At 42.3% G+C, this 23,004-nt stretch overlaps 1 protein-coding gene across 11 annotated transcripts in view; it reads right to left on the minus strand.

Annotated features, from left to right (window-relative positions):
* The window catches only part of ITGA7 (integrin subunit alpha 7), a 63,236-nt gene that overhangs the window by 34,302 nt on the left and 5,930 nt on the right, over positions 1-23,004 (minus strand). For 6 of the 11 annotated variants that reach the window (XR_015747757.1, XR_015747755.1, XM_087956158.1 and 3 more), the window contains exons 2-5: positions 6,519-6,646; positions 3,620-3,699; positions 1,039-1,294; positions 180-302 (exon numbers count right to left, since the gene is read on the minus strand). Coding sequence is in view for 8 of the 11 variants with exons in the window: in XM_087956158.1 (XP_087812284.1) it covers positions 180-302; positions 1,039-1,294; positions 3,620-3,699; positions 6,519-6,646 (587 nt within the window). In the remaining 3 variants the exon portion in view is untranslated. Of the gene's footprint in view, positions 1-179; positions 303-1,038; positions 1,295-3,597; positions 3,700-6,518; positions 6,647-23,004 lie in introns of those variants that run through there. The other 5 variants (XR_015747756.1, XM_087956155.1, XM_087956157.1 and 2 more) reach the window with 2 other exon arrangements.

A 23,004-nucleotide genomic window follows, 5' to 3' on the forward strand; every position in this document is an offset into this window, starting at 1 on the left:
TGAAATTTATTCTTCCAATCAAAACTGAGTTTGGCATGATGTTTATTGGCCAGTCTTTAGTTCTCCCCGGGTGAATTTTTTTGCTTCCCATCCCCCCGCGCCCCCCCCCAAACACCCTGCCCTGTTATGGCCTGTCTGATTGCTCTGTAGTGTTTGGCCTGCTGGGCACAACCCCGTACCGAGGTAGCTGTGAGCTGGCAAGGGGATGAGCGAGGGATCCTGGTCCTTTTCTCCCCCGGCTTCATACGGCCCATCGTCGTAGTGACTGAAATCCAAGACACTCAGCTCTACCCGTATGGTCCCTGCCAAACCAAACACCTGTTAATGATGGGCAGAGTGAGGGAGACATTGGAGAAAATGGCCAGTCTTGCAGGATAGTAGGAAAGCAAGAGTGTTGTTCTGATTTGTCCTTCTGTAGTGGGTGATGGAAGAGGCAACCGCTTGTCACAAATTTACAGGGAGGATCTGGGCAGAGGTTTAAAATGAGCCCTCTAGAATAATGCTGGGGGCAAAGAGCCAAAGACACAATGAGCATTTCCTAGGAGCTTAGATTTGCTTGCCACAAGCCCATTGGTTCCATGAAAGATCCTGGGATTTAGCTTTGTCTTTGCAGCAGCTGTGCTGTGCTGTGGTGATTGGGCCCATGATCTGCTCTTTCTGGCACAGCAGAATACTCCTGCATATACTGGTCATGTTGGGAAGGTCTGATCCTTCAGAGGCAATGCCTTAGATTTGAAAACCCTCCACACAATCCCTGCAGGAGATACACCCATCCAGTGCCATTCAGTATAGAAAATACAGACACTGCCCCCCTCCTCCATGGGCTTCCTATAAGTCACTTAGGAGGACATATTCCCAGATTTGGGTACCAATTGATAAGGGCATGAATGGTATCCACAGCCATCCTATTTGTTTTTTGGGGGGGAATATCTGCAGCTTCAAATGGGGGGGGGGGTACGGTATGATTGAGCTGCCTGCCAAGATGTGGGTCGGGACTACCTGACTTAATAATATTCTTTGTTGAAAGCAAAGGCTTACCCTTCCAGTTGTATGTGCCAGGTGCCCCAAAGAGGATGTAATGCCTATCTGCAGTGAAGCCCGTGGCTATTCCCTGCTGACAGTAACCAAAGCGTTCGTGCCCCTGTTCACGCCCTTGACAGAATTTCCACTCGCCACCATCCAGTTCATCGGCCACTTGCAGCCCTTCGCTGAGTACGTAACAGCGGCCAATCACGTGCCTCGTCTCCAGGGAGTCGTTCACACGGTTGCGTGCTTCATATAAGTGAGCGCAGGTCTGGGATTCATGGGAGGAGAAAAGAGACAGGGCAGAGAGGGTTAGAAAGTATGTGAGGCCTCTAGACCCTGAAACAAACACCGGTTGTAGAAGGCCTATAGTCTTATCAAAGGTATAGCACAGGAGAGTTCATGGACTTTCCTGGAATGTACCTTGAGTGGAGTTTAGGCCATAAGCCTCTTTTGTAGTGTCTAAGCAATAGGGAAGAGCTGTTAACATGGTTCTACTTTTAACCATCCTTTCTGAGGTAACATTATCTAGAGCAGGGGTGTCAAACTCATGGCATCAGGTAGTATCATGTGACATATCAGGACTTTTTCCCCCTTTGCTAAACCGGGCAAGGGCGTGGCCAGAGCATGACACATCTGGCCCATGGGCTGGGAGTTTGACAGCCCTGATCTAGAGGTAGGGAAGCTCCAAGCAAGGCATGATAATTATCAAATAATAGCCAAAATGTGAATTACAGATTTAAATATATATATGAAAACATGCACAAAACAGATAACAGGGACAATTCCGAGACAAGATTTAAACATTTTGACAAGTTAACAAGGGCTAAAACTCATTCTGAGATTGCTTCAGTGATGAAAAAGCTAATGCTGTTTTAATTGATGGATGGATAGAAACACAAATTGAAAGCACTAGTAAATTGCATTTTCTTTTCCTATAATTGCTCAGGAGGCCCAAAGTATAACATACACCTTAGCCCACACATCCTGACTAGTGTGGTATGTACTGTATATTCAGACCCACTTCATGGACATCACTAGTGAAATACCTGTGACAAATTTGTCACTTTGTGAATGGATTTAAACATGACTAAAAATGATATGAATTCTTTCCTGGAAGGTACCACGCTATGAATGGCAGGTATGCCATAAGCCAAAGTCTTCCTAGGAATGTGATAAGTTAGAACTATACTTGAAAAATGTGCTCATGGTTCCTGGAATCAATAGATGGAGCTGAAAGCTGAAGTCTATAAGTCAGGTCCTGTTTACCAATGAAGCCCAGAAGGTGCAGTTCCTACCACAAAGAACCCACCCCAATCTTTTATGTAGAAAAACATAATCCAAACAGGGTTTGAGGAAAGTATCTTTGGTCTTCACTATGTTTTATGGATTGTTGTGAGCCACCTAGAGTCATTAGATGATATAAGTGGCCATATAAGGAAATAAATGCATAAATCTAAGCATAAACAATAGTCCATGAAACTCCTCAGATGATGCCCTGATACACTGTATGAATTGTCCCTAACTAATATTATTAAATCAATGCAAAAGGAGAGTCTACCCCACAGACCTGCCAGCAGCTTTCTATATGAAGTGAGGATTTAATTGACTTATTTAATTTCAATAGCTACCCAACTTAACCAAGAATTATTGACATAAGGATTTTTTATTATTCATCTGAGCTGATATTTTTACAGGCAATGGTAATGTGAGTAGCTATTTCAAGTGATCATTTCTTTTTAACCAAGCTTGACTTGTTTATACCTTCATGGATGTGGCTTTTTTCCTGACAACCTAGAAATGTTTTGCAACTGTCGTCTTCTTGTATTTTTAAAAACTTCTCAGTCTAGCCTATATCCCTGGTATTTCAAATATTAACACAGACCAACCCTGCTCCATTTTTTAAAAAATCAGCCAGATACTTATATTCTAGCTTTCCCAGCATAATGTCCATGTAGTGTGTTGAAATCTTAAGTCCAGAAAGTTAGCCTTAAGGATTCTGGGAAAATATCTGGACAGTGTTAGGATGGGAAAGGATTTTCTTAACATGTATTTTGATTTTAAAGTCTTTCTAGGAAGACAACATATCTTTATATTAGACTGCTTGAGTTGTACGAATGTTGCCAACGTAGCTAGGTTTCTTTAACCTCCCTGTTGCATTCTAGTTTTAGCCATACAACTTTCTCTGCAGAGAGAACAAGGACATGGCGTTGGGATATGTTTATATAATTTTATTCCACAACAGTGTGAAAGGTGATTGCAGTGTAAAGGAGCTTCCTTTCATCCAGAATACTAAGCACAATTTCACTTGCGTGAACACAGGAAAAGCTTTCTCTCTAATTTTATCTTCCCCAACTTCATTCTTCACCATCACAATCCATTTGAAATCTATCTGTTTGGATTTCTCAATTTCCCCCCAATCCACATGGCGTAGCTGGAATAGCTCCCTAAGTCTCTTTAGCTGAGCATGCTGCCTCCTCACAAACTCAGATTTATGTAACTTAGCCACACCAGGCTGGACCCTGTTAGGTTACTTGGCCGGAACCAAAGAGGTTAAACAGAATGACCACCCACCCATCCAGTCATGGCCACTGACCACAATCTTTCCTCCGGGGCCTTGGCTGTTGACAGTAACACCCAGCCATTGGTTCTCCTTGCTCTCCTTCTTCAGGTCAACTGCAAAGTGGGAAAGAAATGGAGAGATATTAAGGAGGGAAGATTATTTGACCCTGTGTTACTGGGGCACAGAGGACCTGATCTTTGCTTTATATGATACAACAAATTGCAAAAATACAAGAGTGGCTAAGGCACAGACAAATAGTCATGTTAAAATATTTTTTTTAATCTGTGGGTTGTCAAAAAATATATATGATAGTTTAAATTGCCAAAATGGCCGAGGAGGGAAGTTCCCAGTGACCAGAGATGGCTACCTTGAGCAACTAATAGGATCTAGATAGGTTTCATCCTGACTACATGAAGTGTGGAGGGTGATACGTTGCATCCCCATCAAAGAGAAGAGGAAAAGCACTATCTTAAATGGAAGAGTGTCATGTTTAGGAAGATATGAGGATCAAATAATCCTTAGGATCCTATCCTTAGGATCAAATTAAATGGATTTTGCAGCATTTTTCCTTTAATTCTTCCGTGAAAAAATATTATACAGACACACACAGCACTACCCATTAAACAATCTCAATTTCTTTGATTGAGCTGTGTGGCTCTGATTTGGATCACAATTACAGAAATGGGGCTTTAACTCTCTTCTGTATCCAATTCCACCAAGGTTTTTATTAGCTAGACCAGGGGTCTTCAAACTTGGCAGGTTTAAGACTTGTGGACTTCAACTCCCAGAATTCCTCCTCCAGTCATGTTAGCTCAGGAATTCTGGGAGTTGAAGTCCACAAGTCTTAAACTTGCCAAGTTTGAGGACGCTTGAGCTAGACAGAAGAAAATGTATCTGTTCTTCCATGAGTTTGAAGCACTTTAAGAGGAGCAATTTAGACCATGTATATGCAGCATGGGATAAAAAGTTAATCTCCCTCCCAGCTTCCTTGCTCCTCTTCAAATTCCTTGTGTGTCCAATCACATTTAGCCAATAAAAGAATTATAATTATAATTCTAAATTACACCTGCACTTAGACAACTGCAAAAACGCCCCTCTATCACTGCAGGGGAATGTACCCGCCTGGGAACATTTCGGACAATGCAATGAGAAACCAGAATGAGGCAGTAGGGCAAGATTCTATGCTGGAAAGATGCCCAATCAGGACCAATCATCAGCTCCATGACCGTTCTTCATCATCACCTCATGAGTAACACAGGTCAGCAAGAAATTGCCCCCTAGAGCACATACTGAGGCTAATGCAGCTGAGCTTTCTCTTTTTAAAGAAATGCAAATTGCCAGGAAGCAATCAAGCTAGCTGCTCTGGAAATCACATATTTTAACTATGCTTCCCAACAGAGGCACCCCTGGGCAGAGAGAGGTGGCTTCTAAAAAGTCAAGAGGACAGATGATGAAAACAGGGTTGTCCTACTTCAGGGGTGTCAAGCTGGCAGCCCGCAGGCTGGATGCGTCATGCCCAAGCCATGCCCAACCCAACTCTGCGAAGGGGGTAAATGCCGCAAAACGTCATATGATGGCAACGTGACACCGTGAATTTGACACCCTTGTCCTACTGTGATGCAAGTCCCACCCCTTTTGTCATGATCTCATACAAAAAGGGTGGGGCTTGTATCATGATGATGAGGTCCTGCTTTCGTCATTTTGATAAAAGCTTTCAATGCTGCAAATGGCCATGTTCTCCACCATGATGATAATCTCCTGATGTGTTGATCCCACCTTCCCAACACCTAGGTAACGGGTGTCAAACTCACGGCATCACAATGCCATCACATAATGTTTTTCCCCTTCGCGGAGCTGGGGTGGGCATGGTTTGCACATGACACATCTGGCCTGCAGGCCGCCAGTTTGACACCCCTGACCTAGACAGATGGCCAGGGGAATTGAAATCCAATACATTTAGAAGAGTCTAGCTGGCAAAGTGACTTATGAGTCTTTTTGCATGTTTAACATTTTATTATCATGTGTTTTGGGCCATAGGCTCTACACTGGCTGAAAAAAAATTCTATGCTTACTCTTTAGTAAACTCAGGAGTAATCGCAGATGGATTTAGGATAACTCGCCACAGCCAATTCGGTGTGACCATCTCACCATGGCCAGCTCACCCCTGCCATCTCACTGCAGCCAGTCTGGTGCAGCCATCTCACCACAGGGTTGTCTTGTCAATCTGAATTGTCTGCGATCAGAATGGGACAACTCGCCGTAGCCAACTTGCTGAGGCCATCTCACTATGGCCAACTCACCACAGGGCGACTCGCTACAGTCATGATAAATGTTATCCACTATTGTTTCTTCAACATCATTTCCATGATTTCCAGTGTAAAGTCTTTGAGTTATCCCGCATGTATTGTCCCACAGCAAGTTTTCCCATGACGAGTTGCCCTGCAGCAAGTTGGCCATGGCGATATGGCCAGAGGTGGTATTCAGCAGGTTCTGACCAGTTCTGGAGAACTGGTAGTGGAAATTTTGAGTAGTTCAGAGAACCGGCAAATCCCACCCCTGACTGGCCCCGCCCCCATCTATTCTCTGCCTCCCGAGTCCCAGCTGATTGGCTGGGTCTTCTTTTGTTGCCCTGCACAGGAGAACGGAGCTGGAAAGCAGGTTAGTGGGGTGGGAAGGGAATGGGGATTTTGCAGTATCCTTCCCCTGCCACACCACCAAGCCATGCCCACAGAACTGGTAGTAAAAAAATTTGAACCCCACCACCAGATATGGCCACAGCAGGTTAATTACATGGCAAGTTGTCCCCTTCTATCACAGACAACCCAGATTCTGAACTGACTCCAGTTTAAACCTGATCCAAATTGGAGAAGGAATGTTGCTATGTGGAAGGAAGGGTTCATATTCACCCCAATTTAACCATACTGTTCCATACCTCCCTCATCAATGGGCACGCGCTCGCAGTCCTTAGTTCCGTAGGTCAAAGGACAGGCATATAAGCCACCTGTTCTTTGGGCCTGTTGATCGGGCAATGCAGTAGCCTGTGGTGCTCCCACCAACATCCTGAAAGAAATGGAGGAGAAAGTTAGAGGGACCAAAAGAAGATGGGAAGGAGCAAAGATGGGAGGACATGTGGGCTTTTTACTGACTGCTCTGCATCTGGACGGCTGTGGCATGCTAAGCGAAGCATTTAATTCTTCAGTCAAGCCTTTCGTTGAATGTGGGCTAGCATTTTGGTCCTTGTCTCATAAAATGGTTTCTTAAACCTCTTGTAATTTTGCCAACTATCTTCTTCACGGTTTTATTCTTTGCATCTTGTATCCTATTGCACTGGATTATTTTTAATAACAAAAAGCAGATGGTGTTGGTTTTTGTTTTTAAGAAGAAAAAAAAGTACTGCCTAATGGAAAGAGATTAATGCAAAAAGAAGCATCGAATAAAAGGAGAAAACGGGGCATCAGATCTGCAGGATCGAAAGAAAATAGGGAAAGGTTGAATTATGATTTTTTTTAAAAATGAATGGACGTACAGAAGGAGGAAATGAAATTGTTATTGTGATGGGTACAAAGATGTGAGAGAGTGAATCAAGGAGAGCTGAGCAGCACACTTGGGAACCAGATTTCTGCTGAGCTGCCAAAAGCTGCTGGTCTCCTTTCGCCTTGATGCTAAGCCACTGTGACCTTGAGTATTCCCCCTTCTGACATTAATGTGCGTTCTGAAAAGATCAATTAGTTAAAGAGAGAATAAATTCTATCCTAGGCATTTTTGTCAGGAGCACATATAGGGGGAGAAGGGGGCAGTGAACAGCTGGGTGCGTGGGGGAAGAGGATTCATACTCTTTTGCCTCAAGCAGATGCAGGGCCCACTTCAGCTCCTGACCACATGTCACCTGTTCCTGCATCTCCATCACAGCTGTCCTTTCCCTCCAGCAGCCAGGATTCCTAAGGAGGGACATGTTGTCACTTGGAACAACCCACAACCCATTTCATGCTTGCATTCCTGACCAAAACAGCTGTATTTCTGCTCGCGGTCTACCAATTTCCCCAAGACAAAATTTCACCCACAAAGTTAAGAGTTCCCATGCTGAATCCCATTTGCAGAACCCCTTTCTTTTCCATTACGTTTCATATTGTTGCTGATTATTTGCTTTCGCCGGCTGGGTTCACATATTTGTGTTAAGCCATAATGATGTGGCAGGTTTGTTTGTGATTTAGCATGTTGCGTGGATACAGCCGTTCAATAAAATACGGATAAGCTACCCTTGTTTCTGTTTGTGTGTCACACTTAAAGGAGAAAAGGAGAAAAATCAGAATGCTGCAGGACATAGATAGGAGTTAGTTATTAGCCTGAGTCCCAGCTGGGTCATCAGAAGAATATGAGGGTTGATGGAGGCTTAATCCTCCTGTCCCACTGCTGAAACAAAGCCAAAATCTTAGCCAACTCTAGAAGAACACAAGCTTCATTGTCTTTCCATTCTCTTCTACATTTTTGCTCCTTTTTTGGCATATACAAAAATAAGTCTTTAGGTGACTAATTTCTTTCTAGAGTGAGGCTCAACCTGCTTTGCCCACTGCAGATGTTTAACCATCCCTCAACCCCCACCTGCGTGAAAATGATAGCATCCTAGTCTCCTTTCCAGCAAGTGGGAGGATTTGAAAATGGCCACGCCCTTCTTTTACGAAGACATTGATGATGATGCAGCTGTTGCCACACAGGGATAAGTCACTTCCCTAGGGACTGGGTAATCGGACAGGCCTGACACACTAAACCAGGGGTGTCCAACCTTGGCAACTTTAAGACTTGTGGACTTCAACTCCCAGAATTCCTCAGCCAGCAAAGCTGGCTGAGGAATTCTGGGAGTTGAAGTCCACAAGTCTTAAAGTTGCCAAGGTTGGACACCCCTGCACTAAACCAACACATTAGCTCTAATCATGCACTTTGATTTTCTTTGCTCAAAGCAAATTTCCTCTCCTGTTCCCAACATTTCTACAGGAAATGCAAAGCACACCAGTTAAAATGGGTTGCAAGACCGGAATGAAACTATCACAAATTTTGTCAATTTTAGGCTTTGTCTTTTGTTTTCCTTAACCCTGACTGGTTGCAATGCCATTTTGGACAAATGCCACAGAGGATGCCAGCTGGATTATGTATGCTTGGCTGGAGCCTTTGTATTTGACCTTGCAGGTAAAATCTTAGATACAGATACAGATCATCAGAGTTGGAAGGGACCTTGTAGGTCATCTAGTCCAACACCCCCCCCCGCCCAAGCGGGAGACCCTACACCATTTCTGACAAATGGCAGTCCAATCTTCATAAGAAGCATTATTGCTCAACAGCAGGTGATATAGGAATAGAGATCTTTAGATTCTGAGATCTGAAACAAAATCTCTCTAGTCCTTATTTCATGCACATTTTAGAGAATATGCAGATATCTCTAGAATTACAGGAGTTTTGCAGAAATCCCAAGAGGAGAAACAATAAAACCAGCTGTAGCTTTCCTTGCACAATTATGCACGTACCACACAGAAGTGCCCACAAATCTCAGAAAAATCTCAAACTTGTTCTCTGTGAAAAGAGCAAACCCACAGAACTCTCTTCCCCACCCCCCTCTATAGTGCTGCTGGCTAAATTGACCATTCACAATAGAGGCAAGTGAACAGAAGAAGTTGTAGCTGGTTTTTTAAATATATTTTATTATCAATGGTTTGCAAACTTAGATAAGATTCTGAGCCAAACCTTTTTTTTTTTTGTCGCTCTCCCTCCCTTTTCTGACATATTGCCTTTCACAAGCTAGCAGGTGTTATCCAGGGACCAAGAGTTCTCTCTTTCGCACAGATGGTAGGTTTTGCACAAGCTTTTGGATAAAATATAAACTGAGAAATCTCCCTACAAAGCCCACCTCAATCCTGAATCAATTCAATAACCCTAAACACACAATATATCCCAACTTCCCTTCTCATCTGTAAAAGATAACTCTGCTTGCAAAAACCACTATTGGGACAATCAAGAATCGCCCTGTTCTGCAAGAACACTCTTAAATCTGGATGGCTAGTTAAGAATAACATTCAAAGAACAGGTGGAAAAACTGGCCTAACTTTCTCACATGACATCAAACCAAGAGATACAACAAGCAAGTCACACCTTCAGGAAAATTCAAAGCAAAATGAGGAATTTCAAAGACACAGAAATATCCAATATTAAATATGCTTTCAGAGTGCAGACAATTAACCAAAGGGAAACAAAAACAAATGTTTAACTAAAATACTGATTTCTTGGAAGAGAGGAAATTGCTAGAAGTCATGACAATGAAGTTACAAGAATTTAATGGAAAGTGTCTGGCTGCCAATTTCTTCACAAAGGAACACGATTCTCCCCTTTTCACAGACTCTGACAAACTGATTTCCCAGTAGGTGGTTTTCTCTGTTTCTTATGTGTCTCATGCTGATGGAGAAAGAATCACCTCTTTTTTAAAATAGAAAAAGTTAAGGTGGAATTAAGTTTATCGGGTAGCTTTTCAACCAGCGAATTCCAGTTATATTTCACACTAGACAAAATTCAGAACACTAGTTAAACCTCAGCTAAAAAGCAAAGGAAGGAAAAATCCAGATGTGCAGAGACATGGACTTGTAGGAAAATATTCAGAAGCCATTATAAAAACAACAGCAGCAGAAGGAAACCCTGGGAAAGAAGATAGTATTAGAAAGAGATTCCAGCTGGCTCCTCCCTGATTCAATTTATATGCTACTAAAATTCTCCTTATCATGACCTTTAACTAGGTGAAAACAAGTGCATGACAGGCAACAATTGTTGAACTAAGGTACCTCAAATGGCCTAAAATCCAGGACCCGTGACTCCTGAGATAATGAAATTTGAGAAAGTTATGGCTGCTTCAATTACTGGCTGCTGCTGTGCTTCTGCTATGGTCATGTGATCTTCATTTACAATGTTCCATGACAGTTTCCCAGCCAGTCTAACAATCCCTACCTCCCTCCCCCACCCAGCAGCAGCCACTTACCTGATTGCTGGGAAGGGGAGGGAAGGGAAAGGAAGAGAAAGGAACCCAGCCAGAAGTTAGATGTTGCTTTCACTCCCTTTTCACTTTTTTGCCTTTAATCATCCTGTTTAGGTAAGGAAATATCTCCAAAACAATGGCCTAATGGGGTATGGTAAGATGCAAGAGGGAGGAAAGGTAAATCAAGCAGACACAAAATTCTGTTACTACAGCTTATCTCAATCAAGTATAAATAGATCTTCCTGAGGAGTTGGTTTCTTGATCAAGTTTTCTCATAGCACTGACAAGACAAGCTCAACAAATTCCCCATTCAATATGTTCTTGCTGGAAAAACAAAGCAGAGAGACGTGAAATGTTTCCACAAATTCTCCTGAGCAAAGGCCATCTCCAAAAGCTTACATCTGAGGTAAAAGCAGGCCTGAGTGCTTAAGAAGAGCTTATCAACGGAATAGTAGAGTCTTCATAGATCGGGAGGAAGCAGAAGTGGGCTTGAGATTCCTTTAAAGCTGAGCTATGTTGTTGGACAGACTAAAAATGGCTTTTGTCCAAAAAAGAAGAAGACAAGAGGAACAGATTAGGTTTCACCAAAGCCTCAGATTCAATCCCTCCAAGTCCATTGGGGTGGATTCCAGGCTAAGTGACATCACCTTGTGATATCAATGGAGTCCCACCACAGACCTCACCAACTGTTTTGCGGAAGAGGATATGGAGAGTCATCTTCGCCAGTTTAACAAGACACGCTGCTGCTTCTAACATATATCTTCTCCTCCAAGGCCAGCTGAACAGCTCTGCCTTGAGTCTCCCAGCAGAATCTTATTGGGGAACACACTGGGTGGCACCTGGTTTGCCTGTGTCCCTTTCTTCCTCGGTGAGAAGGAAAATGAGATACAGGGGAAGCTGTCCTGGTTCTTCTGTCAGAGTTCCAGCAGTAATGCAAGCAGAGTCTCTCTGTGTGTGGTATGTTGTGGAGGGAATAGCTTTAGGGACAGGGGGGCTTTAGGGACACAGGGAAACCAATATCCTGCTTACATTTCAAAGACCGATTGCAGAACAGAAATATAAATAACTCCTGAATACAATGTTCTTTTCCAGGGCTGTTTAAACCATATTTTTCCCCAGTTGATACCATCCAAATGGAGTTTCCTACAACCCTGCGAATTGTAGTACCAATATCCCTAGAGGGGACCAGATTGCAGAAGATCATTTACGGGGTTTTATTGTCTTCTCCAGAGAGGATGAAAGCTGAATCAGAGCAGTGATACAGTTACATGAAGATGTAGGCCAGCTGCATAAAGCCTTTGGAACTTGGCTGGAGATTGGAACTGTTCTATTAAATTCAGGAGAACCGTTCAACTAATGTCCATTCCCCCTTTAAAAAAAAACAGGTGGACTTCAAGAATTAACAGAAGTATACACCTCATCCAACGACATGCCCCATTATAAAAAGCTATCTTGCACAATTTCTTCTATCATCAGCAATCTATTTGGAAGAAGGCATCACTGATTGCCCCTACAAACTGGAGCTTCAAGGAGAGGAGATGGGGTTAGCCTTTCCCAGAAATTCTCTAAAGCAACGCGCCCCCCCCCCCCAACCTTTTGGGCACCAGGGACCAGTTCCATGGAGAGAGGTTTTGCTGCAGACCAGAGGGGGGCCCGTTTTCACATGCTGCCTGCATCTTGCGGATGGGGCTTCGCTTGCTTGCATGGCCCGGGTTCGCTGGCTGCAGACCAGTGCAGTCCATGGACCGGGGATTGGAGGCGCCTGCTCTAAAGTCTATTTGATGATGTGCTGAAAATCCTTAGAGCATGTTAAACTTTGTTTCAACTATATTTCATTTGCTGGGAATTCAGAATGGCTATTAAATCAGTTTGTATTTAGAATTTGGTCATGGAGAACATATGACTATATTATGTATGTGGGTGTATTATATGCATCTCTTACGCACACCTCTTTCTTTCTTTCTTTCTTTCTTTTTCTTTCTTTTCTCTCTCTTTCTTTCTTTCTTTTCTCTCTTTCTTTCTTTCCTTTCCTCCATCTCCTTTCTTCTTTTCCTCCCTTTCCTTCCTTTCCTCTTCCCATTTGATTTATAGTAACCGAGTTGGAAGGGACCTTGAAGGTCTTCTAGTCCAACCCCCTGCTCAAGCAGGAGACCCTATACCATTTCAGACAAATGGACGTCCAGTCTCTTTTTAAAAGCCTCCAGTGATGAAGCACCTACAACTTCTGAAGGCAACTTCTGTTCCACTAGTTTATTGAAATTTCTCCTGAGTTGTAGGTTGCTTCTCTCCTTGATTAGTTTCCATCCATTTCTTCTTGTCCTGCCTTCAGCTGCTTTGGAAAATAGGTTGACCCCCTTTTCTCTTTGGCAGCCCCTCAAATACTGGAACACTGCTATCATATTGCCTCTAGGCCTTCTTTTCACTAGTCTAGACATTCCCAATTCCTGCAACCATTCTACATATGTTATAGCCTCCAACCTCCTAATCATCTTTGTTGCTTTTCTCTGCCTTCCTTCCTTCCTTATCTTCCCTTCCTCCCTTTTTGCTTTCCTTTTGTCCTTCTTTCCTTTGATATTATGAAGACTTCCATACTCTCATTTGTCTTGAGGACTCCAGCAGTTACTAGAGAAAGTTGTCCTCTCCTTTCTCACTGCATCTCCAGTTTCGGCCAGCTCCAGCTACCCACCCTCAAATGACTTTCTACCATCAAATTGCATTTTTTCTCTCTGCTCCAATTCCCAGTCTGGATTTGGCAGAGTTTTCAAGCACATTAAATGTTGTTTGTTAAACCCCAGACGGTCTAGCGAGGAAAGATCAGACAATCCTATCTGACAGTTAACAATGTTAACAAAGGATAGTCAATAACCATTAGCTGGCAATTCCATGCAAGTAGACTTTATAATTTCTAAAGGATTTTCTCCTGTACCTACAATGGCTATCATGAATTCTTCTCTGCTCGCTCATGGGAGCAGAGTTAGAGACCGAAAGGTGCCCCAAAAATATACCTTCTGCTCAGAAATGCATGACAAGGTGTGGATATCAAATAACAGAAGAAAAATGCATGTTAAGGGCAAGGCTGGATAAACAGAATTAATAAATGGGTATTTTGAAAGCATCACTGCAGGAGGCAGCAGCTAGCAGGCTTTGGGTGATCTAAAAGAGACTGAGCAGGATCTGGGCTAATCAGTACTTGGATCGAACCACCAAGAAAACTCAAAACTGCAGAGTAATTAAAGAGCATCCAAAGGAAGGCTACAATAAGTCATTTTGGCTTTACTGCTAAAAAAGTCCATGAAGTCATCATCTAGAATCCAACTCGGTATGAAGGAAATTGACCTTATCTTGGAAATACACTGAATTTCCTATTTAATTAGAAATGGTTACATGCAAACTCAACTATTTGATCCATGGTATTTTTTTTTTAAATCCTTTCAGATGGACTTAGCTCTCCACACAACTGCATACCTGGAGAAAGTACGGATTTGGCTGTTGCATTGTAAGGGACCCTACTACATAGCTGTTGGATTACACTGTTTCCTTGTCCCTCTTTATTGCCTTTTATGACTGCCTGAGCTGTGGGCGTTTTGCTTTTCCTGATTGGTTGGAGAAGGAAGTCCCTACCTCCAGCCAATCCTGGAGTTCTTGAAGCATTTTCTGCAAGGAATTTCTACTTCATCCTCACACTATAGATCAGGGTTAGGGAAGAGGATAGTTAGCAGCAGGAAAGCTAGGCCATGTGGACGACTGGAAGAAAGAGGGGTGGGGGGAGAGAGGGGGGGAAGAGAGAGATGGTAAAAATAAACAGGAATTCACTCAAAATAACTCAGCACCCAGCATGTCCAAAAAGGAGGAGTGCCAGAAATATTCATGCAAGATCCTCTGTATGTGTGCATGTTCCTCTGAGTATCATCAGTGATTGGACAAGGCAGGGGCACGAAGTTACTATTACTGAAGCCCTGAGTAAGTTTTATCTCCCCAGGGAAGAGCGTATCCAAGATCCACACCAGAAACTCCAAATTCTTTTATCCTTCTCAGAGTTCCCACATCCAGATTCTTTCTTTCCTTCCAGAAAAAAAATGAAACGAAATAATTAACATTGAGATCAATATGTCATTCTTCCGCTTCTAAAACAAGTCAATCCTCCTCATAGCCTATTGCAGAAACTATTAGTAGTAATTATAGTAATCGTACTCAGGATGTTTGACAGCCGGGCAGTAGACAGATTATGATATGATACTACCATGAAAAGCAGCACATTATCATAGTGTGTAATTTAAAGTGGAGAATTACCCTTTGGATTTCTTACTTCACATACCAAAACAGGGGGTCTCTTCTACCAGGATTCCCCCCCCTCCCTCAAATAACTGAACCCCACCATCCTGCTCTGAGTCTTGCCTAATTCTGGTAGCAACTCTATAAAAAAGTACTGTCCTTCTCGAAAAGGTCACAAACGAGTGAACAAGACAGAATACAGGAGCCTCTGCCACAAATAACTGCTTGGAACAACAAGCACAAGGACGATCCAAAATAACCAGAGACACGATAAGAATTTTGAGTGCTTCTTTGCTCAGCTCTGGCTTCCACAGGCACCAGCTTTCCAGTGAACGAATGAGACAGAGTTGGAAGGCACCGTTCTGTTCTATCCCCAAAAGTTAAGGAGGCAGCGTGGTTTAATCCCTGAATAGGGAGATTTACACTTGTTTCCCAGCACGTCTCTCTTGCTTCTGACCCAAAAGGATGACAGAAGCCTTATAGGTATCACTCCATTAAGCACACCACAGATGAGGCTCGGTCACGTGTAATCCTCCAGGTAGGGCACTGTGTCAGATAAAAAAGCAAGGGAGCATTTGTACCCGCTTGAGTATTCAATGGACTATTACAGGCCAAAGGATCAGAGGAGAGTTCATAGTATACGTGAAGCTGATCGTGCATAAAAATTGCCATTTTTATGAACAGCTGAACAGTCTGGTACAAGAGATGACAGAGGAGGAGTACAGTTCCAATCTCCGAGGCCTGCTGGATCCCTCTGCAGAGCAGGTCTTAGTAAAGGAGAAATTATTTATTCATGCCAAGTTCTTGTTTCGTCTTCAATCCCTTGTTTGAAGTCTGTGCAGACCCATTCAAGGATGAAGAATGCGGAGAATGTCTTGGGATGGGCAGGAAGGTGGGGAGCAGATATAACAGGGAAGAATTATGTAATGATCGCTGTCTTATCCATGTAACCGAAATGCACACATGGACACCAACACCAGGAAACCTTGGTTCCCCTCCAAGCTGCTGTAGTAAGGACAGCATTCTTGCAGGAAGGGAAAATGCCAAAGCCCCTGTTTGATACCAGTACTGCAACCCCACGGCGAGAAGAGAGGACAAGCTGGTAGGCAGAAGCTTGGAGGGCAGGGTGACAACACTGATCCAGGTGAGAAAGCCAGAAGAAGCTTAAGCCTAAAAGTGTTCCCTGAAGGCTTTTGAGATGTGCTTGTAAAAGCAGCTGGCAAGTTCCTTTTCTTCTGCCTACTTCCAAGGCTCTCACAGTCCTAGCCTTTCACACATTGCCTGGCTGAAGCTAGTGTTGGAGTGGCAGTACAGGCAGAAGGTTCACAGCAGTGTGGGCAGGAGACTGGACAACAGTCCCTTCTACTGCCAGAATCAGAGTCCTGCCAGGAAGCCAGCAAACACCATCCTGGAATCTCTGTGGGTGCCTGACTGACTCTGACAGCCAACCAACAAAGGACTCACACATAGATCTGGGAATACCAAGGTGCCCTTTCAGTACATTCCTTCCACAACCACCAGCTCAGCCTCTGAGTCATAATGAGTAGATTGTGGGCACCGGCCAAGCATGACACCTTCTCTGATTCAGTTGTTGATTGACAGGTGTTCCTTTGGACCTCAAAGAAGTGACAAACCCCAAAACTAACTGAAGAAAATTTGCGTCTGTTCTGCTGAACGTTCCCTTGTCTCCTTTTCAAAATGAGTCCTCCAGGCATCTCCCCTCAGGAATCACAAAATTAAATTCCGACACACAAAAGCCTCTTCCCTTAAGAATGTAGGTTCTACATGAGCACCCGGTGATCAAGCTCTCCTTCAACTGACAATTGGGAGATGCAAAATGTGTAATAGGAAAGAAATTTCCAGCACTACTCATTTGATCTGTAGGAGGTAGACAAAAATGTTTCCTCAGGAACAGATCAGACGTTTTACACGTACTGTAGAAGATTTCAGGATCAATCCCCAGGAATTATATAGCGGGTCAGAAACTTTTAAAGAATCAGTGCCAGTCATTTCAGATATTTAACTGATGCCCCATTTAAGTATTGGGTATTTTTTTCACATACAAATTGGAATAAATTCACTATATGATGTTTTTCTTTTCTCTTAGTGCAGCAATATAACTGCTGTCCTAGAGACCAATCTCGTGCTAGATGGCCAGACAGACTCTTATTAGCCTAACTTACATCACTACTGATGTATTTGGGGGGGACCCAAAGGATCACATTTTTTTTTTTTTTTTGCTGTGAAGTTATCGAGCTATTAGGGATAAAGAAAGGCCACTTTAGGCACCTGGATACTTAAAGCTGGTTGCATCAAGCAGACTGTGCGCTCAGCTGGGAGAGTAAAGGAATTGTACACACTCTCCTGTACTAAAGGAAGAAATGTAAGAGGTTTGTAGTTTGTGAGACTATTTGCTGTATTTGTCACGGCTGGATTTATCCCAGAATAAACAATTCCAAATTCCTGTAAATATAGACGCACAGTTACATACTGCTCTTTTGTAAAGAATCTTCCATCTAGGATTATAAATGTGCTGGTTTATATGTGTGTGTTTATATTATCTTCATTAAGTGCATAAACTGGATGGGGCTTTCTATAATTGGCAGCTAAAGTACTCATAAATGCACTACTAGCGCGTATTAGGATGGGAAGGAAAAGGACTCTTTCACCTTTCCAGGCTAAAGTATAAAAGTACAAACTGTCCAGAGTGGTAAATCATGAATAGTAAAATATAACAGAATCCACAATGTTTATTTTTCTCACACCCCTCTTGTGTTGCTCTCTTACACACTGCATTACATTTAGGGTCCACTTTAAAATCAGCATAAGGGTTTTATTTATCTGTTACATATCCAGAGGTCTTATTATGGCCTGGAATGAAAGAATTCCCATCTCCATTTAGATTATTGATTTCAGCTGCCTTTACATAATTGAGGAGTTGATTGAGCGGGGTGGGCCTGGCAGTTCCCCGAGAGGGAAATATAGTGAAGAAGGGAAGGAAGCAGCAGCTTCCCAGGTTCTTTAGATAGGAGATATTATTTCTCACACACACCCCTAGAGACTCTCAATGAAGGCCAGAGTAGAGCATCTGGAGCTAAGTGGAGCTTGGGAGGAAGGGAGGAGAGAAAGGAGAACTGGACTTCGGATGTCACTGCTTAAACGTTCCATTAGTAATTCTGGGTGCAACCAGTGGCTCTAGCAGTTGTGCTATAAATATTCATCATTACCTCCATTTATTCTCTACAGTCTCTTTCAGGACTATTAGGCCTTTGGCAGAGAAGCCGAGTCAGAAATAACATTGATCTCGCCCTCAGAACTTTCTCACACAGAAGGAAAAAAAATTACGGTATGGGAAAAAATAGAGAGCAGGGGTATACAGACATTTACATGTGATTATGATTCGAGCATCTTTTTTCTGAGAAACTACAGCTGGTAGTGGCCTGCCAAGACTTATAATGGGGCAAATATATAATGAAAGAGGTAAACGTGTATTTTAGATAACTGCCATGCATTATCTTGCACCGATGAGCATTCTGTGTAGAGGGATTGTAATATCTGAAGAAGCCTTGGAAGGTCAGTGGATGAGAACAAAACTTTTTAACGATCCTAGGGAACAGGATTACAGAAATGACACTGGAATTGCTCTTCACACAACAAGGGCAATGTTCTTACTAATCACCTTGAATTGGGTTGGCAAGGAGATACAATGATGGCATTGCTATAGCAAAACTTTTGGACTACAACCAGTGGTATTTATACCCCCAGTGATAATGTTTCTGCACCAAAATTATAGAGGCTGGAGCAGAAAAGCATTTTCCAAAGTCTCTCTCCCATCCCTGATTTCTAGGGCTGTACGAATATCAAAGTTTTGGGGATTAAAATGAATTCGATGGAAGGGATCCATAACAAATCTCCCATTAAAAACATCTGTAACTTCAAATGAATGTGAATTCCACGCATGGATTTGCTATACTAAATCAGATAATTACTGTAATTTAGTATTAGCAATACTGGTTGAGTTCACATATCATGCCAAAACATATTGCGGTCTAATTGTTGTTTAGTGTGATGTGTAAGGCTAGCTGACACTGACTTTCTGGGACCTCAAACATAGTTTTTTTCCAGCCCAGAAAAAAAATGCTGGAAACTGAACCTGGGATCTTCTGAGGCAAAATATATTATCTGGTACTGTTTACCAGGATAAGTTAAATAATGTGGAAAGGAGAAGTTTAATTTCTTTTTTTCTCCTTTCTTCCTATATATTTGCATCCCCTGATTGCCCTGTTAGATATAACACTGAAGAAACACTTAATTGCTTGGGTGTAGAATAAATCTTTTTACAGCTACCAGGCTGAACAATATAAATTAAACTAAATATGCCTTACACAAGATCACCTGCACTGTGTTTATCTCCCTGATAATTACACAAGGATATAGATAACTTGTAGGCATATTGTAACTGTGGAAGAAAACATCCAAGCTACAACAATATAAGGAGTCCTTAAGTTACGACCACAACTGAGCCCAAAATTTCTATCGCTAAGCAAAACAGTTGTTAAGTGAGTTTTGCACCATTTTACCACTTTTCCTGCCACAATTGTTCAGTGAATCATTGTGGTTGTTAAGTTAGTAACCTGGTTGTTAAGTGAACCTGGCCTCCCCATTGATTTTGCTTGTCAGAAGATTGCAAAAAGTAACCATATGATCTCGGGACACTGTAACTGTCTTACAGATAGTCCTTGACTTATAACAGCTCACTTAGTGACCGTTTGAAGTTACAATGGCAGTGAAAAAAGTGACTTATGAACATTTTTCACACTTATGACCATTGCAGCATCCCCATGGTCATATGATCAAAATAATGGATGCTTGGCAACTGTCTCATGAGATCTCCTTTTGCAACCTTCTGACAAGCAAAGTCAATGGGGAATGCAGAGTCACTTAACAATCGTGTTACTAATTGAACAACTGCAGTGATTCACTTAACAAATGTGGCAAGAAAATTCGTAAAATGGGGAAAACTCATTTAAGAAATTTCTCACTCAGCAACATAGATTTTGGGCTCAATTGAAGGTCATAAGTTAAGGACTATCTGTATATGTTGCCTAGCATCCAAATTTTGATCACATGACCATAGGCATGCTGTAAGTGTAAAAAATGGTCATAAGTCAGTTTTTTCAGTGCCTTTGTAACTTGGCTCACTAAACAAATGGTTGTAAGTCAAGGACTACCTGGAACAGGAATGTACATGAAGAGCCTAATACTCTGTGAAAACATATGGTGGGATCAAAAACTCATCATCAATCATATCTGAGAAAAAGTGTGGCTAAAATATGAGATGGGAGCCCAAAGCAGAGGTGGTACTCAGCAGGTTCTGACCAGTTCTGCCACCTCTGGCTGACCTCGTTCCCATCTATTCTCTGCCTCCCGGGTCCCAGCTGATCGGCTGGGTCTTCTTTTGTTGCCCTGCACAGGAGAACAGAGCTGGAAAGCAGGTTAGTGGGGTGGGGAGGGAATGGCAATTTTGCAGTAACCTTCCCCTGCCCCGCCCACCAAGCCACACCACGCCCACCAAGCCATGCCCACAGAACCAATAGTAAAAAAATTTGAATCCCACCACTGGCCCAAAGCCATAGAGGCACTGGAAATTTGCAAGTTGTCTGAGCAAAAGGAGCATTGCCAACAGGTCTGAGATAGAGTAGCCTTCCCAGCTGTTCTCCACCAGATGTTTTAAGCTATATCTCCCTGAATCTTCTTCAGAAGGTCTGGCCTTGACTCTTGCCTGCTGCTTGGAGGCCGAGGAAGCTCTTTCAAAGCAAATGTCTTTTGGCAAATGGGAGGTCACTCTTAAACCATAAACCCTGTCTGGATGACTTGATCAAGATTTTTCTAAACTATTTTTCTTCGGCAGAAAAAATCCACTTCCTATAAGTAGCTCTAGAGATTTTGTACTATTGCGTCTGGGTGTGTTGTTTGTTTAGGCTGACCAGGAATGATCTGACTTAGAGTTGCAATTTGAGTTACTGCATTTTGTAGTATCCAGTTGTTTTTCACTGTTGATTTTTTTTAACAGTGGAAGAAAAAAATAGTTACTGTGCAAACTTGTAACAATCAGTTGGAAATAGCTGGGATTGTTGCAGTGAAATTCAGTACTTGCCCCATGCCGCATCTGACAGGCATATGATCGTTGATATGCCTTGCCCACCAATTGGAACCCAGTTGGGATGCCTTCTTGAAAGCCCTGCATTATGGTAGCACTTGGCAAACCTTTCCAGGGCTGAGAAGCTAAGTATGGTTAGCATTTGAAGGGCAAATTGCCAGAAAACACTAAGACTACAGATAGACTAGGAAGCTGAAAGGCACCTTGGAAGAAAAGGGCGTATATAAGCGCACAATCGTGCCTGCCATCCTTGTCCTATTGTCCCCAATTATTAGTTCCTATTTCTTGTATTTAAACTTATGTTTATTCTTGGTTTTGTTATATTGTAAGCTTTTGACAAATAAATAAAACAAATAAATAAATAAAAATAAATAAGGAGGCAGTATCATGTTGTCCCAAAGGTGCTTTTACAAGAGGCAACTGGACTTCCTTTTCTTTGAAGACGTTTTGCTTCTTACCCAAGAACTGAAGAAGCTTCTTGAATAAGAAGCAAAATGTCTTCGAAGAAAAAACAGAAAGTCCCGTTGCCTTTTGAAAAAAATTACCTTTGGGAAAACTACGGTATGACCTGAATGACTGAGAATCCCCATAGACATTTAGCAGTAGAATGTTATCAACACAACTGCACAGATCTGTCTAAGAATTTGTCACAAGTTTGATTTGACTTTTCTAGCTGACCCAAAAGAGGACATTTTGATACAAACACTATAAATGCAGAATTTAGTTCCAGGGAATGCAAAGTATTATCAGCTTTTATTCATTATTCAGGCTTTTGGCTACATTTGTGCTAGTGGCTCCTCATTTCTGGTGATTTTGTACTTCAGTGTGTGGCATACGGTGATGTTGTACTGTTACACTTTCAGCAGTTTTATGGATTTAAATATGCCATTTTTAAATGGGGTTTCAGTGAACAACAGCATCATTGTGAAATACTCATTCCGCCCTCCCAATGTACAGTACTGTTGTGTGTGTTTTTACATTTACTTTAAATGTTTTTTCATTAATTATTAAAAATAATTCCAAAATAGGAAACCAAGAATATATAGATTATAAACCCTGTATGTGGATAATAACTCATTGCAACCTTATGTATCACAGCTATTTTTCTCTGCACGGAGTAGCAACTACAGAGGGAAAGGCAATTATCTAGAAATTTTACTGGTGTGTATCATAGAAGCAGAGCAAGCTAACAGTGAAGTTCTGAAGAGAAAAAAAAAACTCATCTTTCATCATTTTGAGCAAAGGCGGATAGATCAGTATCTGTTGCAGGCCTTGGGGTGATTTATAGTAGAAGAAGAAAGGCTAAATAGAAGAAAAAGTGAAAAAGCATTTTTACTTCCTAAACCAGCTGACTGAAATAAAAGAAAACTTGGAGGAAAATAATAATGTCATGTCGTTAGGTTGAGCTTGTTTTCAAAGCCACCTGGTCTGACTATTTTATTTCCACCACCTGAAGGTGGCTTTGTTTTCTAATCCTGGTACATTTCATTTGGGCTTGAAGGAAAATTGCAAATCTGTAAAGCTAGTGTTTCACTGCAGGGCATAAAGAACTGAGAGAAGACGTGAGGTAAGAATGTCTTCCGATGGAAAAAGGGAGATACAGCATCTCAATATACCAGCAACCAAACCAACCCTACACATCCCCCATCTGCAGGTCTCTTTTTGGCTACACACAGCAGCTGAGCCAGAAATCAATCAGATCAGCTCTCCCAACACCACCGACCTTGTGGGAATGGAGAGATCTGCAGCCGCTTTCAAACTGGAAAAAAAAGCCTCTCATGGATGTGTTCGGGGAGAAAAGTTGGGGGTGGAGGGAGTGGACTTACATTATCTGAAATTTTCCCAAGCTCATCCAAGGCCAAAAAGAAACAATTTAATCCATGAATTGAAATGAAAGCATGAGATCAGTCAGGAAAAAAAGAGAGCTTGTGTTCTCCGCATACATTAAGGCTCTCAAAGGACGGAAGAGCTCAGAGA

This window comes from Notechis scutatus, chromosome 2 (genome assembly GCF_049901735.1).
Source record: "Notechis scutatus isolate UNSWTSFEM ecotype Mainland chromosome 2, rNotScu1.2, whole genome shotgun sequence".
NCBI lineage: Eukaryota > Metazoa > Chordata > Lepidosauria > Squamata > Elapidae > Notechis > Notechis scutatus.